Here is a 24,151-nt window from a genome sequence, read left to right as displayed (position 1 = left end):
GTCCAATGCAGTTTTCTGTGGTAAATTGTGCATACATTATTTTACATTTATTTAGCTGAAATTTGGGGCAGGCATAACAATAATGTTAACACAGCAGGTGTTTGTGATGGACACTACTGAAGTATCAACAATCAAGTGTCCCTCCCAGGTGTGAGTTCCAAACTCAGTGTAGGTCCACAGAAAACTTCATGCCAGGTAGAAAATCACAGGTTCACTGTTGCCCACATGGGTTTATCAGCGCAGGGCAGATAAAAACTTTGCCTAGTGTGTTTATCAGTATTGTAGCATATGGGTCATGAGTTAGACAGGTCTGCCCACTCCGAGACTCGTGTCGCCTCACAGCTGCAGAAACTCAGATTTAAGTTCAGTACTATTTCTCTTTCAATGGGATAACTGTGTTTTAAGTGATAGATAATAGTGACTTATTTTTTTCCTTGTGTTCTTGTCTGCAAGTGTGTGTTGGTTCTAAAAGAGCAAGAACTAGGAATTGGTTCCTCATGATTTCTTGATTTTTTGATAATTTGGATGAGCTCGGATATTAAGCTAAATGACAGAGTAAGTGTGCCATTTTCTCTGTTTCGTCTTCTTGTTTTAGGAGCTCAGTGACCCAAAACTCTGGCATTAATCAATTTTTTTTCTTCTGCTGCAGTTTTGCACTCTTAATTGTAAAATTCAATATTTTGTGAACTTATCTAAGGACAACTTTGAAAAATAAAACACTGGAGAAAGATCGATAAATTATTTAAGGTCACCTGTTATTGTTAGGAGGCGATCCACATTCATTTAAGACCTAATCAATATGATTGTTGAATTAATGATAGATAAACAGTATTTTTTCCAATGTTAAGCAGACTTTTCCGCAGCGAAAGAGTCAAGCCGCAGGAGTGCAGAGTGATTGTATTCTCTGCTTGGTAATCTAATGATAAGGAGCATACATTCTGTTTGATCAGACCCTGATTAAGATTTGTTTAATTAATGTCACATAAAATAGTTATGTGAAAAGAAATATATAGTTCAAGTTATGTACCATGGGGATTATATACTATTCTGTTTTAGGTTTGGTTTTAAGAAGTATGAGTAATTGAATTTAATGTTAGATACAGGTATGGCCTAAAATGAGCTTGCTTTTTTTAAGTCGTGATTAACACCAATTATTGTCAAGGTGGAGCTGGAAATTGATGATAAACGGTGCGATAATGAAGTTCTAGCTAGCAGATGCATAAAAAGGCCCATAACTCCAGCCTTATCCAAAATAAAGATGTCCTATTACCACAGTTGTGTCTGATCCATCATCAGGAAGACAGTTTTAAACATTAATTAGTGCCCCACCTGTTAATGACCCTTGCATATTGCCCTTTTTGTGTTCAAAGCTCTCTGTTTTACAAGGCCTGTTTTTTTTTTTTTGGCTGGATAAATGATGGATTACTTTGTACATGTATGGTTTCAGAAATTGTCGCAATCAAAAAAAGTTAGCCTCTGTAAACTGATGATATCAACATCAAATGTTTTTCTAATGAAAACAGCAATTGTCCTACAAAAATAAAAGATACATCTTAAAATTTAGTAATTTATGTGGCACATGCACTTGTATGGAGAACCTTGAACTTGTATGAATTAATGCTTATGGGTTAGACTGTGTATATTTTGATGTGAAAGTGGATCAAAGCAAGCAGCAATTAATTGGTATGTGCAAGTAAACAGGCTTGTGTTTCAACATAGATGACAAAAGCATTGTATAAAGTGTAAGATCAATAAAGTGACGCAAGTCCGTAATGAGTTTAGAAACCAACATAGCAGAAAGTAGATAATCTACAGCATGCTGTTAGGTGGTAGGCTTCATCTATCCTCGTAGATGACATAAATTCTCAATTGAGGCCAATAACTTCAGTCTCTTCGCATGCATGGTGTCAACATCTTTTTCTTTGTACGTATATAGATGTAAGTGAATGCTCACTGTACAAGACGTGTACAAGTTCTGAATGGCTGTAATTTGAGAATTCTTCCTGTTTCTTGTGTAATGATTATTTTTTTTCTCTCTTTGGCAGAGTTGTGTATAGATCAGGTGACAAAATAGAGGTGGCGACAGATTCCGCAATCAGAGGGGGCGGCAAGGTACCCGGGAAGATGGGCCGGAAAAAAATCCAAATCTCACGAATCGGGGATGAGCGAAACAGACAGGTAAGAAAAAGCTGCTAGTAAAACGATTGTCATTTATATTGAATGGTTCTAAGACTGGGTATTTGTTTTCTCTACATCTTTAATATTCTCTTCCCAATTAAGTTTAAATCTCTGTTGATTCTGTATTCTGTCCAAATTTCAACTTATGGCTAGATATGTTTTGAGAATACCATATTATTTATATGAATCGAACTGAGTATGCATGCAGTTCAAATTCTTCACAGACTTAGCGGAAGGTAGATGTGGAAATAAAGAAATTAAATGATTAGGTTTTAAAAAAAAATTATTAGAAGGTAGGGTAGGGTTACCTAGTACACATTTAAAAATTAAATTATTTGAAATATATTGCTTTTTTTTTTTTCATATATATACTTTAGAAAATAAATGTAATCTTTGAATGTGTTATGTAGAAGTGATTAAATATAAATACATTGAGAGGGTAAAGATGAAGCATCTGTAGGGGATCAAGTAGAGGAATTGCCCAGCCATTATGTAGGGCTAATTACCATTGCACCTGTCTTTAGAGTGCAGGACCTTTTACCTCGAAACAAGCACCTGCAGATTGCATAATCCTCTCTGTGATGGCCAGAGACAATTGGGTTGACAGATGATGCCATGTCACTAGAGAGACAGGCATTTGGTGATGGCAGAATTTGGTTTAGAGGGGGTGGTTGTAATTCTGACAGCTCAGGCAAAACTGTTGTCTGAAATAATGGATATTATACTGGTGGGCAGATATCATTCTTACTTGACAAAGAAAGGATTTGAAGATAAAAATTTTCAAATATAAAAGTTTTCTTTTTTTATATGATTTATTTGACATGAAATGAAACATTTAGCTTTTTATAATGTGTGTAAAGTTGTAATAAAAATCCTTCTGAATTGATACATGTAATAGATTGACTGAATTGATTGTAGATTGACTGAATTGATAGTAGATTGATAGAATTGATAGAAGATTGACTAAATTTGATAGTAGGATTATAGGTCACCTGTGAACCTCTTTTCTCCATGCAAGGTTGATTATCAGATGAAAGTATATGAATATTACATGAAGGGAAATTGAATACATGTAGTTACTTCACAAATTTACATTTTTAAAGAAAATTTTCATGTTAAGATGCAACATCCTTCAATTCACTGAAATGAATTCTGTTAATTTGCTGAACAGAAGTCCAAACTTAAGTCAAAATATTAGTGGCATTTAAGTATTACTTCAGACTGCCAGTATTGTTATCAATTGAAGAGTTGTCTCTCTTATCAAAGAACAACTTGGCATAGGTACGTCATTTACATTTACTATTTGTAGCATTTAGCAAGTTATAAAAGTTTTTTAAAGGGCATATGTCTTAGGAGAGCTATTTTCTTGAAGATGAGCATCATTGATTAATTGTTATTACCTTAAAGCTGAACACAATATGTAAATAGGCATACAACATATTAGTTTTCCTATTTCCGATATCAGCATTGGGGTATACCCTTCATATTTGTTACACCTGACTGCTTTCCTGTCACGGGTACCTGCGCAGAATGGATAGCACATGCCCGTGTTTGGTTATTTTACATTACCTTTGTTTGCATTTTATTGCCGTTTTTGTTTGTACTTCACTGACCTGTGCAACTGATGTAAGTTTCTTTGGTAACTTTCTCTTCTGCTGTGGAAGAAGCAGACAGTTATTTTGTTGCTACACAATAGCTGTGAGAATATGTCCGACCACATTGATGAAAACTTATTACACTAAACCGTTATCAACTGAATGGCTTATATAGGGGAGGTATAGGTAATGGAAAATACGTACAGATTAATATGGCAGTCAAACATAAATCTCTGCCTTTTACGAATTGTGTTCAACTTTAATGAAGTATTTTACAAACAGCAGTTTTCAAATTTTATGAATCCAATTCTTTTTTTGCATCTTTGGTATCTTCAGGTTACCTTCACAAAAAGGAAATTTGGACTGATGAAAAAAGCCTATGAGTTGAGCATCCTATGTGATTGTGAGATTGCACTCATCATATTTAACAGCGCCAACAAGTTATTTCAGTATGCCAGTACTGATATGGACAACGTACTACTTAAGTACACCGAGTACAACGAACCTCATGAAAGTCGAACAAATAAAGACATCATAGAGGTAAGTCTGAAAAATACAGTCATATCAATATCTATACATGTTAGTTTATGTTACACAGAAAATCTTTAGTGGTTTGAGCCTAGTAAAATATACAAGTATTTTGCAGAGACAAGATTAGAGAGTTAGTGCTGACATTTTTAAGTGAAAATACCAAGAATGTGACATTTATTCCTCTTCTTCTGTGCAAATTACCATCATGGTCATTCTTTTTTTAATTTATGAACATTTAATTTTATCAAAATGTCACCCTTACAGATACTTGCTTCTTTCATAAAAATATCAGCATCCAAATTTAATTACCGGTAATCTGTATTTTTTCATTTCTGGAACACAGAAACAAATATATATGTGGTTTTTACGAAGGGTGGTTGTTTAATTTAATTAATCTTTGACCAAAGTATTGAGGGTAAAAAAATACAAATTCATTTTACTTCAAATAGGAATGAAATACAAGTAAGTAATAAAAAAGGCATTTATTGATGAATCTATTCTCACTATCTGATGGCTGTCTTCATCGTTAAGTGCAGCTTAGACCACATTGCTGGTTTGATGCATTCCAAGCCTTTAGACTCGTTATCTTCCCCCTCTTTATATTGTGGGAGTCGTTTGTCAATGATGAAACAACATTCGTAGGTCACAATCAATACCACATTAAAGAGAAACTTTGTCAGTCAATTTAAACAAATATTGGTGCAGGTAAGCTTTGAAAAGTCAGTAAACATTGCAGAGCATAGGCAAGATACCCAGCCCACAAAGTGGACTTAATGTCAAACTCGGAATTGTAAAACACTTCTCCAAATTGTGTTTATTTGCTCTGAAAAATATAAAGAATGTTTGTTTTCATTAGATACCATTTAGTTAAAGATTTGATACTATGTGTACTTATTCGGTAGAGCAATGAACTCTTTTCTTCAGAAACAAAAAAATTCACCTTTTGAGGGTTTGAAACAATTTTAATTAAGTTTTAGAATGCCTCTCATCTTAGCTGAAAACTAGGTATAAATTGTTCCTGTATGGAGACATTTTGTCTATTGTCTATAATTCAAAATGTCAAATGCATGTGAATTTTTAAGAGACATTTATGAAAAATGTTTTCTTGGCCTTGGAAGTATGAATTTAAAAAAAAGAACCTTTGTCAATTTCATAATCATTTTCTTCCAAGAATAGACCAGCATTGTTGCGCAAATTGTTTGTGAATGAACTCTCGCATAATGTGGAACAGGTTCTGACATCAGCACAAGGATGCCAAGATAAAATCCCCTTTATTTTTTTTTAGTTTTTAGTATACATTTTAAGTTATTTTTAATTGGATTTACAACTTGACATGCCAACCACTTTCTTTACCATTTTCTGCCATTTCTAGGAAATCTCCATTAACTGTAAAATGATATAATTAATAATGATGTTGTATGTCCTGTAGGCCTTGAACAAGAAGGAACACAAAGGCTGTGAAAGCCCTGACCCTGATGGGGACCTGTACAGCAATTCACTGACCCCTGAAGAGAAGTACAACAACCAGCACACCAATAGGATGCCAGAGGACTACCAGAGATATCCAAGTGTTCAAAGGGTAAGTCTCCCATAGTCTTAGTAATCAATGTACCAGAGATGTCCAAGTGTTCAAAGGGTAAGTCTGCCACAGTCTTTGTAATCAAACTACCAGAGATATCCAAGTGTTCAAAGGGTAAGTCTGCAACAGTATTTGTAATCAAACTACCAGAAATATCCAAGTGTTCAAAGGGTATGTCTGCCACGGTCTTTGTAATCAAACTACCAGAAATATCCAAGTGTTCAAAGGGTAAGTCTGCCACAGTCTTTGTAATCAAACTACCAGAAATATCCAAGTGTTCAAAGGGTAAGTCTGCTACAGTCTTTGACAGTAATGAAACTGCTAGAGATATCAAAGTGTTCAGAGGGTAAGTCTGCCACCATTTTAAAGAGTAAGGCTGCCATTGTTTTAGGCTTTAATTCTACCAGTCTCAAAGGGTTAGGGCTACCACAGTCTAAGGTAGTAAGTCTACCACAGTCTCAAAAGGTAAGGGGCTTTCACAGTCTTAGATAGTAAGTCTACCACAAAGTCAATGGGTAAGACTTCCACAGTCTTTGGTAGTACGGTAAGTCTACCACATTCTCATTGGGTAAAGCTACCACAGTCTCAAAAGGTATGTCTGCTACTATCTTAAAAGTTTGCACAGTTTTACAGAGTAGTCTACCACAAACTAAGACAGTTGTAAGACCTAGTGTTATCAAAGTTTTCAGAGGGTAAGTTTACCACAATCTCAAACTTCAAAGGTTACGTCTTCTACAGACTTTGAGGGTAAGTAAACATGAGTCTCCAAAGAAGATGAGTCTATCAGTTTCAGAGGGTAAATATAATAAAGTCTCCTAAGGTAAGTCTACTGTAGTATTAGAGGATAAGTCTAGAACAATCTTAGAAGATAAGTCTACCAGTGTCTCAGACAGTAGTCAAACTACCAGAGATGTCCAAGTGTGCAGAGGGTTCTACTGTAGTATCTAAGGGTAAGTCTACTTCAGTCTTAGAAGGTATGTCTATCACAGTCTCAATAGTTGTCAAACTACTCCAATATACACAGGAAATCTATTACAACTGTAAAGGATTCAAAGCATACATTAATTACTGATATCAGAAGTTTAAGAGATACAAACATTTAAAGAACATTACCAACAGTTTGTACATGTCTTCAAAGCAAATGTTGATTTTTAGAAATAAATTTTGATAAATCGTTAAAATGAATTTCATTTTTATGAACAGAACATGTCACCCTACCCAGGACCCGGGATGCCTCCTGGCTTGACATCTGGTATCCCTCTCCACAACTATATGAACCAGCCACTGTCAGGGCACGGGATGTCCCCACAACCCCCCTCTCAGGTCAACTCAGGTCAAGGGCTTCTACAGCCCCCTCCTGTACACCACAGTCCACGGCCAAACTCTACCGGTGAGACAACATACTGCAAAGAATCACTGATGGATATAAGTCAAAAACCTAGATGATTTATTAGTACAGCTCTTGTCTTGTTGCATTAGGTAGAATTTGAATATTTGTTGTTTGTTCTATTGTTATCTGGAATCTTCTTTATAGGTGGAATGATAGAGATGAGTAGTCCATCACCTGCCCCCAATGGTTACCATCACAGAGCCTCCCCCTGCCCCTCCCCAGGAGCCATGGTCAACAGACAATCCAGACAGTCTCCTCCGTCAAGGGGGCCTCCGATGGGTCGCCCCATGATCAACTCACATGATGGAATGATGAGTCCAGATGTACAGGTAGTTAACGCAATTAATCATATGGACAATTACATATACAATTAATCGTATATCCCCCTTTATATCTAATGCCATATTCCAGTAAAAAATCACAAAGCATGCAATATGGTAGTTTTACAACGTATACAATGAGACTGTGTTTTGTAGGGACGTCCTAGTTCCTCACTATCAAATCCAGCAGTATCACTTACGACACCTAGTGTCCCTGGAAACAACTATCCGTCCCCACTTCCTACATCGTATCACAGTAAGTACCCTATAAATGGACCATTCAAAGCAATGTTAGACCTAAGTGATGTCTTAAATTCTCTCAAAGACTTTAAAAAAAGTTTTACTAGAATACAGAAATATTAGTTTATTAGATACTACAATGAAGTAGTAGAATAAAAAAATAACTTCTTTAAAATATTTCATTTTTCTCCTCCTTTTGTAGATGACTATAATGTTAACTCAGCAGACTTAACAGGTCACATGTCAAATTACAACCACTCACCATGGAATAATGGTGGGGCTCACCACGGGGGATCTCTAACCTCAGGAATCCCCCCAGGAGGTGGAGGAGGGGGGCAGAATCTTCATGGAATGTCAGGGTAAGATGATAATTGTCATCTTCGCTAGCCAAGGGTTTCTGATACGCTACTCTCCTCATAAACCCTTGGCATACGGTGCTGACAAAAGACAGGATTGTTTTCGTCACGTGATCACAATTCTTACCATGTACGCACAGATTGCGTCATTGACAGAAATAAAAAGCGTATTTAAAAAAATAATGTTTTTAAAGAATAATTAACAAGAAGGTATTGAGTTATGTTAATTTGTTATTTAAACATGTTAAAATGCAAATCTAGATCTTCAGTATTGATTCTTAATCACATATTTTGCACGTAGCTTAAGATATTGGATGACACCATATAGCTATTCATAGAATGGCATGTTATCTTACAGATCATTGTTTACTTGCGTTTTTCATTCCTGATATTAAAGAGTCAAGATATATTCCGAACGCAAATATCGTCATTTACAAAAAACAATTGCTGATAGGTCAAACGATGTCGATCAACTCCAATCACAACTTGAAAAAAAAATCCCAACTTTTTTTAACACCGTATGCCAAGGGCTTATGAGGAGAGTAGCGTATCAGAAACCCTTGGCTAGCGAAGATGGATAATTGTAGGAGTAAGGCATGTGAGAAATTAAGACCAGAGAAATAGGGTCAAGGACAAAACAAAAACTTAGTTGGAAAAAATTTCATAAAGAATTGACAAAATGAAGAAATGTTGTAAATTTATCATTTTTCGTGGATAACAATCGTGTAAAAACAACATGCAAAATGCTTGTACATGTATTGAAGTTTTTTTTCTTTTTGCTTCAGTTGTGATATAAATAGAAAACTAACAGTGGTGTTTGTTTTCTTTGTAGACCTGGACACCTCTCTCCATTAGCTGTAAATACAATGAATCAGAATGTACTGTCATCTATCAAAAGTGAGCCAATCTCCCCACCTCGCGAGTCAACAACCCCTTCCAATCACCACTCACTTCGACCCCTCTCGTCCACAGGTCCTGGTCATTTATCACCAGTTCAGAATATAAATCACACACATAGTAACAGTTCTTCACCCACGGGAATATCACCACACCCATTAGATTACGATGGACCACATCTAAAAAGACAGCGAGTGGGTGGGTGGCCCACCTAGTGAAAGTCTTAGTGTAGTAGCTAGTGATTGATTAGTGAAAAGTGTTCTAGCTGTACAGACAGTTTATATTATAAAGAACTTAATATATATGTATGTGGGGGGATGAACTGTGGACTATCTATACACAGGACTAAATGTTGCAGAAAATGTGATTGTGCCTTCATTGTTTCCAAACACTCCATTGTAAATAAAGCCCTCATCTCCGTTTTTCATCTCCGTCATCATAAAGGACTGCAAAGTATTTGCATTTGGCCTCTAGGACAAGAGAATGGGCCACTGCATATTAACAAGCACAGACATTTTTTATCTGGTCATTTCATGCTATTGTGCAGCTTCATTTCTATTCCCTTGTGCCAGAATTTAAGTGAACTTGCTTGCAAACCATTACAACACCTTTTTGTGACTATTGTACTACATTGTTTTTGTAAGATTGTGAATATTATCCCCACACTTAAAAAAATTTTGCCATTTCTGTAAATTATGTTATTTGTATATGTATAATTCTTCTAAAAAGTAGGGAATTGTCATCTTAGAGCCACTATATTTTTTTTCTCGGAATTTTCTCCTTGAATACTCTAGTTTGGGATAGAGTTTCTAGGAAGTTGCACTTAACAGTGGATGACTAGAATTTTGAAATCTATGATTTCACTTATCAGGATGTAGAATATCAATGTAACAATTCATACTTATACTGATATATAAATATATATTTAAATATTAAGTAACTGTCCTACAAGCTGGTCTTGTGCTCCTGTAAATTATGTATGATACTAAATGTTTTGTTATGACAGCTGGGCTAACTAAATTAAAATATGTTAGGTAAAAAAGAAGAACATACAGTCAAACCTCATTTTCTCAAAACTTGGGGACTGAGAAAAACTTGTACCTGGTAGATATTGAGGTTAATTTCATCAAGAAATGTGGTTTGGACTTCCAACTCCTTCAACATATTTAAAATATTGATGTTCAAGATACCAAAGTTCAACTGTAATGTATCACAACATAAAACACTCCTAATCTTGCAGTCCCAGGTTAAACCTTAAAAGGTTTAACCTTGACAATGACAAGAAGCATGTGGCTGAAAATTTTCTAGCATGAGGTAATAGATTTCATGAAGTGGCCTTTTTTTGTAGAACTTTATTTTTAAAAGTTTCACTTTGCAAATAAAAACCGGTGGTTTTTTTCTCTCTCACCCAAATATGATTTTTATCCATAAATAAGACAGAGATCTGTATACTGAGACACCCACACCTGTTTTCATTAATTTTGCCTTATATTTCTGATTCTACCATACGGTGCAGTTGTACAAATTAGCCTGCCTTTAATGAAAGTGCTGATTGAATAAATTCAGATGACAAAAAAAAAAATCAAATTTTTTTTTCATATTTTTATTGAATATGTATTTCTATGTGTAATGTTTTTCTTTATAAGGTGTGGAAAATTTTCTGCAGCATAAATGGCATTTTTAATATAACACTAAATTTTATTGTTTAACATTACATAAGACATGGAGAGGGGTTTTTTTTAATCATGAGAAAACCCTTTTTAGTGTTACTGACGTTACTTACAGGGACATTTGTTAAATATACCTACCTTGGTAATATTTTGTCACATATTTTGAAAATTTTCTTATACACAAAACAACACTACTGTGCACAATATAATGTTATAATGATGAACATAGTATTTTTTAATCCCCATTACTAGATAATTGCAGGTGTCATATATACATGTCAGATATTGTAAATTCAGTTTACCATGAAAGCAGATGTACATTAACTTCTTTGATATGACCTTTCAGGAATATGTATTGGAATTGTTTACAGATACAGGAAATATAATCTGAGTGTCTGACAGTATTTTTGTCGTTTACTATTTCTAGTCTCTTTTTGAACATTAGTGCTAATGGTACTTATCAAAACAAGAAAAACTTACAAGAACATGTATTGTTGAATTTTGTTTTTGAACTATAGTGATCTCTAGCTGATCAGTGTCTTGTGTTTGTGCTATTGAAATCAAATATGAGCCTATAATTAAAACACTCTAGAGATCTCTTACCAATTTGTTTGATAAATGATATTGTTATGGCTTTATTATGCATATTTCTGGTCAATAAAATTGTTGTAACAGAAATTTAATTTTGTTCTAAATTATTATCCCCCCATTTTCACGAAAGCAAGTAGACATTAAATCTCATTTGTTTGCCAGTCTGTCCATCTGCAGTCTGTCACAAAAACTTTATCCTTGGTCATAACTTTAAAATGAGAAAAGATAGGATGTGTACATTTGACAAGTGCATTACTTGTAACAAGAAGTTTCTGCATGTGCCATGATATTTGACCCCATGACCTTGACCTTCAAGTTTGTCCAAATTTTCAAAAAGTTTATCATTGCTACTAACTTTTGAAGGAGAGAAGAGAGGGCATTTATATTTGACAAGTGCACTGCCTGTGACAAGAGGTTTCCAAATGTACTATGATTTTTAAACCATGACTTTGATCTTGAAGCTTGACCTAATTTTCAACAATTTTGACATTGCTGATAACTTTTGAATGAGAGAAGATGGGGCATTTATATTTGACAAGTGTATTATCAGTTCCAAGACCTTTCCAAATTTACTCTGGTTTTTGACCTTGTGACCTTGAACTTAAAGTTTAACCAATAGTCTTTTTGATTTTTTTTTACATTGGTAATAACTTTGGAATGAAAGAAGATGGGACATTTATATTTTACATGTACATTACCTATCACAACATCTTTCAGAAAGGTATATTATTTTTGACTTCATAACCTTGACCTAGAAGTTTGAAGGACACATAAACAGGACTGTCACAATATGCCATAATAACCACTATGACACCAAAAGCGGGGAACCTTTTCGGGGAATTCTTTGAATTTGCTTGTTTGAAATTGTTTTCCAGGGTTTGAAGAATATTTTTAATCAGTTGCTTGTGATTTTGGAAAATCACAATCCTTGCTTTCAAATTGGTAATGTTTTATCATGCTTCATATTTTAAGCCATCAACCAGAAGTCTGATGAGACTGTAGCTCTACTGGTCTGTATGTATAACAAAGGAAAAGTAGCACTTGGATTTGAAACTTTGCAACATGCAGCAATAAATAGAATTATGTATCTCAATGTAGTCTACTTGTGTGCCAAGTTATTGAAATCAAACGAAAACTGTAGGAGGAGTAGTGTTTTGAAAGTATATCACTTATTCGTATAGGTGATATCACCTATTTGAATAGGTGATATCACTAAATGGCAATAAATACCGAAACGCACCTCATACAATGTACATCATCAAATTTGGTAATTTAACTAATCTATACTGTAACATTCAAAGACATTGAATTCATTTGCTTGGGTAATTTGAAATTGGGCAGGAAAAAGATGTCTTATCAAATATCATTGTTACGCATTAAGATTGGGATATTTTGACAGATGGATATATTGGGAAAGAAATTGCAAAATATTCTATGTAAGGGCCAAATCACATTTTTTTCACCCATTTAAACCACATGACTAATTTTACTAAACTGTATATGCATGATACTTGTACCTAAAAACATAAAATATATACATGTATTCATTCTTTACTCTCAACTTTCCATTTCTAAACAATCTCCCTGGACATTAAAATATCCAGGAGGGATTATACCAGAAAACATCAATTATTTCCTTGTTCTATCAAACCCAGCTGATGAACAGGCTCAGTGGAAGGTCATGTGGTTTAATTCCTGTTTTGCACTCACTTCCTTCCCTGTCAAAAATCTTGGAGATTAGTGAAGCCTGTTATGTAACTTCGGCACTTTTTCAAAGTGTTTTCCCAAGCACTCTACGTAAAACATGAAGTAGTTTTATAAATAGAATGTTAGAACAAGTGCATTAGTGTCTTTGAGATTAAAGTAAGATTTGTAAAATTTTATGAAATAAGTAACAAAATTCTCCTTTTATTTGTCCTGAATCTAGTGAGTACTACAGAGAGCTCAGTCACAAAAATAGTCTCATGATCTTCAGCAAAGTACAGGTTTCCATGGTCTGTAGCATATATCACAGAACTCTAGTGTATCAATTATCTATATTTAGTAATGCATGGCTCAATGGTCAGTATCACAGGTTATGAATCGGTGGTCTGTAGCATTCTAAGCACAGGGCTCTATGCTTTGCAGAATAGCAAATCACAGTGGTCTAAATTATTCTACACAGCAGAGTAGTGTATAGCATAGCATATGGCAGAACAAAAATGACCTACCGGTAGTATCTAATTAACACAAAACTCAGCACAAATACCTGTAAGTTTTCAAACAATGAATAGCATAGTTCAATGATATTGCCTATTACAACCAAGCTTTATATGTTTCAGCTGTGTTTTTTGGTTTTTTTTTTGGGGGGGGGGGGGGTCATTATCAGCAGTCCTATATATCTGTTAGCTATTCTTGTTGAAATATTTGGTGCCTGAATCATGCTTTGTTCTACCTGGTTTTGATTTTTATAGCAGAATAATATACAATTATGGACTCTTTCGGTGGTGAATATGGTTTGTTATTCACCAGAAAAATATCAATATTGACTGAGGCGAAGCCGAGGTCAATATTGATATTTTTCTGGTGAATAACAAACCATATTCACCACCGAAAGAGTCCATATTTGTTTTATTATATCAGTCTAGACGAACTCCCAAAACAGCGTGAACTCCTAAAACGAAGTCTTTGGCTCCATCATGCATTGCGGCAAAATGGCGTCCGATGTAAACAAACAAGGGATTGTCGTTCGCTTTCTCCAAATAAACGGCTGCAAAAGGCTGTATTTAGTGCATTGTTACTTCATTTTATTTTTTTGTTGAATGGATAATTGCATTTATTAAATTATTTTGTGGATATTGACCTATTTATCGCTTCAAACACTTGCATAATAGTGAATTGGATATACGACATCGAATTCAATACTACCGGTAAGAAATACTTGCTTAATTAATTTATAGTCTCCTTGATTTAATTTTATGTCGTTCCTACAATAAGGGTGCTTTTATTTGTTTTTGAAGACACCCAACTTGTATTTATTTTAATCAGAAAATGCGCATTTTTCACCACGGAGTAGAGATTAACAGGTTCTTTTTTTAGAAGACATGTTGTGCCCTTAATATCTAGAAGAGTGAGTATTTAAAGTTTTTGTATTGATATATAATAGTTATAAAAATGTTTTAATAATAATATCTGTTTGTATGTGATAAAAAAATCGGTAAATAACGATGGCAAAAACTTGCGCGTACAATTCAGATGTTGTACACAAATAAAAAACCGTAATGCTAATTTATGTGTAAAATTCAGTCAAGTTTTTAACAGTTACAATATATATTGTCCCATTTTGCACATATGTCCCTTTTATTATGCATATTTACTTCTCAAAACGTATCATTTTCTCTGTAATTGATCTGACTTGAAACGTTAACTTTGAAAGTAAATATCTCCTTTTATGCAAATAAAATCAAAAATCTGACAAATACGATCTCTTCTGACGTCTTTTATTTAGCATTTCTGAGTACTAGAATAATTGCCATACTTCCCAAAACTTTGCACGGAGAGTTTTTGTAGACCCATCATTTTTGGCCAAAAATCGCCATTTTTTGTGTGTGTGCGCATGCGCGGACTCTATTTTCGGAGTCTTTTTCAGTCTCATTTTCTTACTTCCGGAAACGCTGTATTTGGAGTTCGTCTAGACTGTATATAGTCCGGATTTGAATAAATAAGACATTGAAGGCTGCATGATGATATCACTTTCATTTACGTACTTCTGTCGTGGAAAAATAAAAAAAAATGTCCAGATTACAAGTTATAACTTCCGTGTTTTCCGTTTGCTGTTTGTAAGACATCGAAATGTTTAGAAAATAATCCTGCGATAGGCTTGGCTACTGTTTTTCCTGCTCAGATACACAGCTGGCTCTTGCCGTTGCAACCACTGTTTACAACGTTGTTTGAGATGTTGATTGTGACGTCACAATGCCACTGCACGCGCACCGACCCTCCCGTGAATACGGCTTCAAAACCAGTGAATATGTAGTGTTATGAACTGTTTGCGTTTGTATAGATTATATAGGGACTATAAATAGACTATATAATAACTTGATTTATTTTAGGAATGACTCTAATTCTTGGCCAAATTATTCGAGTATAACCTGGTTTGGGTCAGTTTACGCTTTATAATCCGCGAAGCGGATTATAAAACAGCGTAAACTGACCCAAACCAGGTTATACTCGGATAATTTGGCCAAGAATTAGAGTCATTCCTTAAAATTTAATTTTAAAATCATTAAATAACTAAGGGTGTAGAATTTCGTTGCTTTTTATTAGTTCAAATTTGCCGCTCAATAATACAACCGTAGTAACGGAAGTGATGGGAAGCGAGGGGAGGTAAAAACTGATGCATAGGCCTAGCGGCAGCCTTGTTGTTTGTTAACATGTGGTAAGATCGAATTATTGTTAAGTTAAAGGTACAATTATTAAATCTGGAATTTTCCATGAATCCCGAGGACTGGAAATGAGAGGATTGTATGGATACAGATGATTCAGCTGGTTGTCAGGGGGGTGTGTCCCCATACCAAACCAGGTTATACAGAAATAATTTGTGTTCCTTTTTGGATATTATCCAATCAGAGGCTAGAATACAAACAAAATTAAATTATTTCTGCTTATTTCATGTTCAATTTCTAGTTAAGGATTTGAGAGAACACAAGAAATGATCAACAACTATCTGATGTAAGAGAGACAACTTATAATTATCATTTAATAAACCACATGGAAATTAATCAAAAGTTTGAAAAAAAAATAATACTCATACAAAATGTCAAACATATAAACAATATGCAATAATATCATACAAATATATATGAATATACTCAGATTTCATTGGCTTTACTTCAATGAAACAAAACAGCAAAAACAGCATAGCTATGTTCTGTAAAGCATTTGATGAGCTTAATATTTCAGTAAAACAAAACAGCTTAGCTTTGTTAACATGTGTCTAGTCAGTAAACAATTTTCAAAGAATGGGATGGAATATCTTACAGAATAAAACAAGGATTTACAATTATAATTATTACACTTATAATTAAACAAAAGAAACTGAAAGTATTATCCTGGAACATTAAATCATCATTGGAAACCCAACACCAGTCTCTTACCTCAAGCAAGACTGCATGACTGTGGTTTTTCAACAATGCATTAAAATATATGCAAAAAAACTAGGGATACATGACTGTATAAAATACACTGCAATCATCCCTACAGTACAAAGCCTCAATTCATTACAATGTTCATAATAATTTTCTCAAACTCTGGTGGCTAACTCTTTTTCCAAGATCCATAAGAACAAGTGGTAAAGTCTACAGGGGTATCGAGAGCTTTGGACACTTCCTCTGACAGTAATTCATGCATAGTCTGTGATGTCCGTGAGTAAACCCATGTTTCATCAGTAAAGTCATAGCGAAAAGGACCACTGTTGATAATCAGAAAATACATTCATATTTCAATATATGTATGAAATATGTCTCTGATGAAGCATTACTAAGGTAAACATCTATTAATTGATAAGGCATAGCAGCTCTATTTCTTTTAGATCGATGGAATTGTCATGTACTTCACAATGCTAAGATGTTTACTCATATTTTATAATGTTACTCAAATTCTAAGCCTGAGTTACTTTCTTTGAAAAGAAAAATATATGACAAACATCACAGTTTTTTTTCCCCCGCCCCATCATTATCCAACCTAGATAGACCAGTTTTGTTTTAAAAAGTTGATTAGCTTTTTACAAAAATTAATATATGTACATAATATCAAAATAACAAAAACATGTAGGCAACTATTAGATATAGTTCAGTTTGGATTACTGGATAATTATAGGCTGCTAAAAAGTCATTTAAAAATCATAACAAATTCAGTGAATTTCTTGGAAAAATAATTTAATGTTATATAAAAGATATATACTCTAACCTCATTTCAAGAAACCAAAACATTTCTCACATGTTGGAGAAAAGATGTCTAGTCTTTTGATATAATTTTTTTTTCCAAGGAAAGATATTCTTTTATCATAGCATATTACAAGAACAAGGTAGGGTTTCAATACAAATATTGCCCTGTGTTTTTCTTAAAAATGAAAGTGATGCAAAAAATTATAACTCATGCTTTCTGAATCATTGACATTCCATGCAGAAAGATCATACAAATCATTTTTCTCACATGTCCTTCTAAATGCTAATTGTGACTTCATAAACTTGTGCATTTTCCTGTAATTTCTGAAAAAGTTGCAGAAGGCACCAATTTTCAATGGAATTTTCTTTCAGATAATACTGTCCACAGGCTTCGCCCACAAAGATTTTGAGATATGTGATTTTTCAAAGAATTTTACACAACATATCCAAAAATAAAAGTGGGCAACGGCTGTGGCACTATTTTCTTAAGGAAAATAACCCTTGAAATGGGTCATTTTGAGGTTTTTCTGATTAAAATAGATAATAAATGCATCAAATTAATGACGTCATATTTCCAGAATGGTACTCCTTCATGCCATATTCTTTCCTGATTTATCACAGTCATATACTCAACATATATTTAAGCCAGTTTCAAAACTTTTTGAAAAATTAAATTTTAGGGCACAATAAAGTTAAAACCGTACCTTCTTCTTTGTAAACAAAAACTTTTCTGCAAATTTTGCAGAAAGACTGTACTTTAGGGGAAGAGGGATGGCTTGGAATAAATGTATACCTCACCTGACAGGAGATGACAGCCAGATTTGGACATTACTAGGCTGCTTATTGATGACGTATGTACCAAACTTATCACTGATTTTTACCGTCAGCACACCACTCTAAAAAAATTTGTTTAAAATCAAAATAGGCATAATGAATCAAATGAATTCAAACTTAAAAGATGTTTCCCTCTTCATCCTTTAAAGTGAGCAAAGCATATGGTAAAGAAATGTGTGCCAATTTTTTATTGAGGATTGTATTTATACATGTATTTCAAATGGCACTAAATAAAAAGAATGTCAGATTAAAAATCTGTCAGTATAAGCATTTTCATTTTTTTTTTCAAATTAACTATGTGGAATTTATTATTCTACACCTTTAAAATATGAAACCTTTTAGCTCACCTGAGCTGAAAGCTCAAGTGAGCTTTTCTGATCGCCTATTGTCCGTCGTCTGTCTAGCTGTCTATCCGTCCGTCTGTAAACTTTTCACATTTTCAACTTCTTCTCAAGAACCACTGGACCAATTTTGACCAAAATTGGTACAAAGCATCCTTGGGTGACAGGAAGTTTAAATTATTTAAATGAAGGGCCAAGCCCCCTTACAAGGGGAGATAATCAAGAAAAGACAAAAATAGGGTGGGGTCATTAAAAAATCTTCTTCTCAAGAACCAATGGGCCAGAAAAGCTGAAACTTACATGGAAGCATTCTGGGGTAATGTAGATTCTAAATTTATATTGAAATATATAGGGAAAATCTTTAAAAATCTTCTTCTCAAGAACCACTGTGCCAGAAAAGCTGAAACTTACATGGAAGCATTCTGGGATAGTGTAGATACTGAATTGTTCAAATAATGACCCCCGGGGGTAGAGTGGGGCCACAATGGGAAATCAAAGTTTTACATTGAAATATATAGGGAAAATCCTTAAAAATCTTCTTCTCTAGAACCAGTGGGCCAGAAAAGCTGAAACTTACAGGGAAGCATTCTGGGTTAGTGTAGATTCTAAATTGTTCAAATCAAGACCCCTGGGGGTAGGGTGGGGCCACAATGGGGAATCAAAGTTTTACATTGAAATATATAGGAAAAACCTTTTAAAAAATTTTTCTCAAGAACCAGTGGGCCAGAAAACTGAAACTTACATGGAAGCATCCTGGGGTAGTGAAGATTTGAAATTATTAAAATCTTTACCCCCAGGGGTAGGGTGGGTCCACAATGGGGAATCAAAGTTTTACATTGAAATATATAGGAAAAATTTTAAAAATCTTCTTCTCAAGAACTACTAGGCCAGAAAAGCTGGAACATACAAGGAAGCGTCCTAGGGTAGTGAAGATTCTAAATTATTCAAATCATGACCCAGGGGGATAAGGTGCATAGGGCCACAATACAGTTTACAATGGGAAAATCTGGTGAAGAACAGCAGGACCAAACTTACTCAGGTGAGCATTGTGGCCCATGGGCCTCTTATTAGGATTACCATAGATTTAAGTGATACATCTTCTAAAATTGTGACATCAATAAAGCAAAAAAAAAAAAAGACTGAATTATTTACAGAATATTGAGCATCATATTCTGGATCACATGGTGCCACTTCTGGGAGGTCTTCAAACATCTCAGTCAGTGAGTCCATAGTCTCATCTGCCACTGCATGATACTCTGACTCGGACAATTGGCTAACATGCAAAATAAATAAATTTTATTCAATGCATCAGACTAAGCACATTGAGAATTTTGCAATTGTGTGGTAGTCAGGGAGATTTGTTTGCCAGTGGCAAAAAGACTCTGATGTGGAGTACCTGTCTAGTGTTCAGGGTTCCCTGAGTTTGATTCCTGGCCTGGTCGTCACATTTTTCCCATCCTGTCACAAATATTTAAAATAAATATATTGTAACAAGAAAGGAGAAAAATGCAACTTACAGACCACGATTCGAACCCAGGACCTTTGAATCACTAATCAGGTGGTCTGCTATAAAATATGCTATCTGACCAAAAGCGATTGAACCTGTCTGATTGCCACAGTGTTATGGATTTTGAGTTTGCTTACCTTCTTAATACTGATCCTGTTGAGAAATTTGCCGAGGGGCATTTAAATGTGTAGGCTGTGTATGAAGAATGACTATAGTAAGAAGTATTGGCTACCTATAAATGGAAAGATATAAACACTAAATGACAAATTTAGCAAATATTTCAAAGGAACTCGTGATTCTAAATACCATTGCTAGCTAACCTTTTAACTAAATCATTACATTCTGCTAATACTCAGTTCCCTTTCTTCTAGTGGTATTGAAAAAAGGCTTTCTGATCTGATATTCTGAAGAGTATCGACACGTTTATAATTAGAGACACATAATTACAAATGACATCCCAAGACTCCTTGAAAGAAATAAACAAACCTTTGTCGAAAAAGCTTTGAAAATGTCTGAATTACTCACAAGTTTATTAGCTGAAAGAAGTCTGTTACTTAATCGAACAATATTTATTAACTTTGATCTCATTGTTTCGATACACCGCCTTTTCAAGCTTTCGGAAAACTGACAGTATTACTTTTAGTTCTACTTTCACTTTCTGAAATATCGGGTTCGAGATTCCTTTAATTTGTTTACTGAAAAATGAACAGGGTAAAATAAGGTATTTATATAGAATATTAAAAAAGAAATTATTGTGATTTTTATCAAAATTCCATGATTGATCAAAATATGTGCCTTACAAATAAGTTAACTCATAATCTAACTTGTTTATTCAACTTAAAAAATTTATTTTATAAATACATGTCCAAAAAGTGAAATAATTTTGCGGATTCGGCATGACAGGCACCGAGTAATTTGCTACCACCGGAAACGAAAATGAATGGCTAGGGTAACATCAACATGCAACGGACTGTCAAAATTTTGGCCAGTTTGGGTAAGTTGATGTTATGATGTATGGTGCCTTTGGAGTATTATGATGTCTATTTATTCATTTTTAATCATGATAAATAAAACAGGAGACAACCGCAAATTAGGACCATACTTTTGTGCCAAGTGGAATAAAATGCCTTTGTTATGTAGAAACTTTGACGTTTACAGCAATGCATCAGTTCTAACTTTGATTTCAATTATCTATGTTTCTGTTGAAGCACTTCCTTTATATAATATGTTTTAAGGTTTGGGCGAGCACGGTTGTATTTACATTTTACACATATGACTTGAAACCACCAAAAACTTTACCATTACACTCACACTTTCAACGTTGATCCACTTCAGATTTGATTCTGATTTCCTCTGTTCTTACACATTAGTCCACAGAGCTTGCTGAGCTCACTATAGTGGGGGTTGGGTACATTGGCTCTGTAGCTTAGTGGTAGAGCAACCACATGGCAAAGTCCAGGGTTCGAGTCCCAGTAAGACTGACACATTTCCCTGCCTTTAATGTTTGGTGCCAAGTATTTACAATAATCTCAGTGAGGTTTATAGAGTGGAAAACCTCAAGAAAAGGGGGAAGAGTGTAACAGTGATTGGATATATCGGCTTAGAATAATCTAACTGTGTCCAGGGACAAGCCCTCACCACAGTTAGAATACGTCCCAAATACTTGCAATGTAGCAAATCGGAGTGGATCCACTCCGAAATTATTTTGAAGTATACAATAGGAGTTGCACTGAAAATAACTACCAAATTAATCATAACAAACCTTTTTGAGATTGTATATGCCTTTTAACTGAAAAAATAATCCATATAAAGATGAAAATGCAACTCATTTTCTCAACGTTTTTTCTCGCTTCAAATTTACACGCCATGTGGACATTCGGAACTCTCTGGATTGACCATAGTATAAGCACTCAGTTCAAGTTATCGCCCGTGTTTATTTCGCTACATTGCAAATACATGGAACGAATTCTATTGTTAAACCGGGTCCATAGGACAATGTCATTTTAACGAAAGAACGTTCTATCTAATATCAGCTGGGTAACTCAATCAGAGATAGAGCACCCACATGGTTAGTGGAAGGTCTCAATCTGACGGATGCTGTTACCCATCTGTTATAAATATTTTTGGAGACATGTACAATCCATTGGACAGAAGACCCTTTCCTTACCGAGTAGTTCAGTTTTTAATTATCAAAAGTTTGAACAAAGGATAACCTTATTAGACACAGACAAATACAGGCTATAAAAATTTACTGAAAATTATTGTGTTGTTTTGTTAGCAACATGCAAAATAAAATGTAGAAGTATGAATCAAAAGATGTAGATTGTATTATTAACAAAGCTAATTGCCCTATAAAAGGTTTCAATGTCTGACATAAATTTAAAAAAAAAAAAAAAAAATTCTTAATTTTTAGATTTCTTCCTATTCTAGAATTCTCCGATAATTCTCAAACAATAACACTTGAAACTTCTAGCCAAGACTGAATTCAGTGACATTGAATGTCATGTTATTGTCATATTGTCAGTGTTACATTTATTTAGAATACAATTTGGATGGAATCTTTAATTACATATTACAAATTAAAATATTTTCCAAACCAAGTGGCTAAGTGCTCTGTCAGTACTGTCACTTTTTGAAAACAGAATGGTCTAGTCAGCATTAAATTCTGCAACCTGGTTTCATATTTTCTAAACTATTCATACATAATTTATATTTTTTTGTCAAAAATTTAATCAATTTTCCTGTACTGAAAACACAGTACAAACTAGTAAACTAATTGTTCACAGAACAATTAGAGGTCTTTCCACCTTTTTAAGTGTTTCCGCATCATTTGGGCTGAAAAAAATGAAGAAAAATGCAATAAATGCAACCACCAAAAAAAAAAAAAAAAAAAATTGCTCCTCCAGATGGGATCAAACTCAAAACCCTTGGTTTGTTGAAAGGCAGGTGCGCTAACCATTAGGCCACGCATTCCGATAACAATAGTGTGTTAAAATGTTTAGGACTATAGAATAAATGCAAGCGTATTTTTAGAATCGGTAGGGGAAGAAAGAAGTTCCGCAAAAGGAAATAGTTCCTGAATTTGCAAGCAGTATATTAAATAATAAGGGACGGGCTGCGTGAGAAAACGTTAACACTGTTCCCTAATGAAAATGTATTAATGGACTGTAGCCCGATTCATTGATATTGTGAGCATGCTGAATTTTTTGTAAATAGCTTCGTTGTAAGCTTAAAAGATCGGATTCGGATTTTAACATTTTTGACTGAATATCCTGAAATAAATATGAAACATTTAAATAAGCATTTCTTTGGGTTAAATTAAATATGTGTAGCACAAATTAAACTCCCAACATGCATTTTTAGAAGGGAAAAACGACAATGAAAGCGAGAATTGTTTTTAATCTATCGAAAATTGCTATTTCTGGACACCGATTAATTCTAAATAAAAATCAAATAAATTCCCAATGTAAAAGAAAGAGAGGATGCTTGGTATTAAAATGTCGTATCATATCAGGAGAATCGAATGCTACTAACGACATCTGAAGAAATAGCCGATAAAAGGTTTAGTTCATTTCTTCGTTCACCTGCACTTTAATTTTAAACACAACAGAACTTTTTTTGTAGTTTTTGCCGTGAAACTTTATGACTTCTATAAACTTAAAAGACTCACCGTAAAACTCTCCAGAAAGTTTTTCTGAGGTCTATACTACATTTGTAACAAATATGGTGTCGATCCGAGGTCTGGTTTGAATTTTCCAGAAATATTCTACGTTGTTGTTGATGTGATTTTTTTTTTTTAAGAAAGGGGGGGGGATGAATTATTTATTCTTTTAAACTAAGAATTGTAACTACTTCCACATCCTTAAGCCTGATTGTGACCTTTGGATCAAGGGTCAAAGGTCAAGGTCATTAAAAAAAAAAAACACACACACACACACAACCAAGAAATCTTTACTTTCTATGTTTTTTCCTGATACTGGAGCTGGATGCATGTCCTTACTTTTCCATTGATCCAAGGTCAAGGTTAAAGGTCAAGGTCATTTGGTGAATTGCTATATACATATTTTACACATATATAAGGAATTTCTTATGTTTTTGAATGACCTTGACCTTTGACCTTGACCTATATTTCAATGTCAAAGGCCAAATATGCCGATGCAGTTAGTCCCATGTCTCTCGGATACACCGTTTTGAAAAA

The 24,151-nt window shown here is 34.3% G+C and overlaps 2 protein-coding genes across 7 annotated transcripts in view; one reads left to right on the top strand and one right to left on the bottom strand.

Annotated features, from left to right (window-relative positions):
* The window catches only part of LOC133172844 (myocyte-specific enhancer factor 2C-like), a 33,201-nt gene extending 21,767 nt beyond the window's left edge, over positions 1-11,434 (top strand). For 5 of the 6 annotated variants that reach the window (XM_061307697.1, XM_061307715.1, XM_061307708.1 and 2 more), the window contains 8 exons: positions 2,046-2,178; positions 4,110-4,313; positions 5,734-5,883; positions 7,087-7,273; positions 7,418-7,602; positions 7,750-7,849; positions 8,036-8,192; positions 9,022-11,434. In XM_061307697.1, coding sequence (XP_061163681.1) covers positions 2,125-2,178; positions 4,110-4,313; positions 5,734-5,883; positions 7,087-7,273; positions 7,418-7,602; positions 7,750-7,849; positions 8,036-8,192; positions 9,022-9,301 — 1,317 coding nt within the window. In that variant the 5' untranslated portion in view covers positions 2,046-2,124 and the 3' untranslated portion in view covers positions 9,302-11,434. Of the gene's footprint in view, positions 1-430; positions 556-2,045; positions 2,179-4,109; positions 4,314-5,733; positions 5,884-7,086; positions 7,274-7,417; positions 7,603-7,749; positions 7,850-8,035; positions 8,193-9,021 lie in introns of those variants that run through there. The other variant, XM_061307690.1, reaches the window with a different exon arrangement.
* A 4,635-nt stretch (positions 11,435-16,069) lies between these two features.
* On the bottom strand, positions 16,070-20,584 carry LOC133200533 (frataxin, mitochondrial-like). Its single transcript, XM_061336321.1, has 5 exons — positions 20,479-20,584; positions 20,091-20,185; positions 19,599-19,719; positions 18,070-18,167; positions 16,070-16,796 (listed from the first exon to the last, which is right to left on the bottom strand). Exons 1-5 carry the CDS (start codon positions 20,539-20,541, stop codon positions 16,643-16,645), a joined length of 531 nt encoding a protein of 176 aa, XP_061192305.1. The 5' UTR covers positions 20,542-20,584; the 3' UTR covers positions 16,070-16,642.
* Between the last annotated feature and the right edge of the window lie 3,567 nt (positions 20,585-24,151).

Source organism: Saccostrea echinata, unplaced genomic scaffold, assembly GCF_033153115.1.
Source record: "Saccostrea echinata isolate AGI-Se365-2 ecotype Australia unplaced genomic scaffold, CSIRO_AGI_Sech_v1 ptg000002l, whole genome shotgun sequence".
Classification (NCBI taxonomy): Eukaryota; Metazoa; Mollusca; class Bivalvia; order Ostreida; family Ostreidae; genus Saccostrea; species Saccostrea echinata.
The sequence above is the reverse complement of the archived record's forward strand: the minus strand, read 5'-3'. Positions and strand labels throughout refer to the sequence as shown.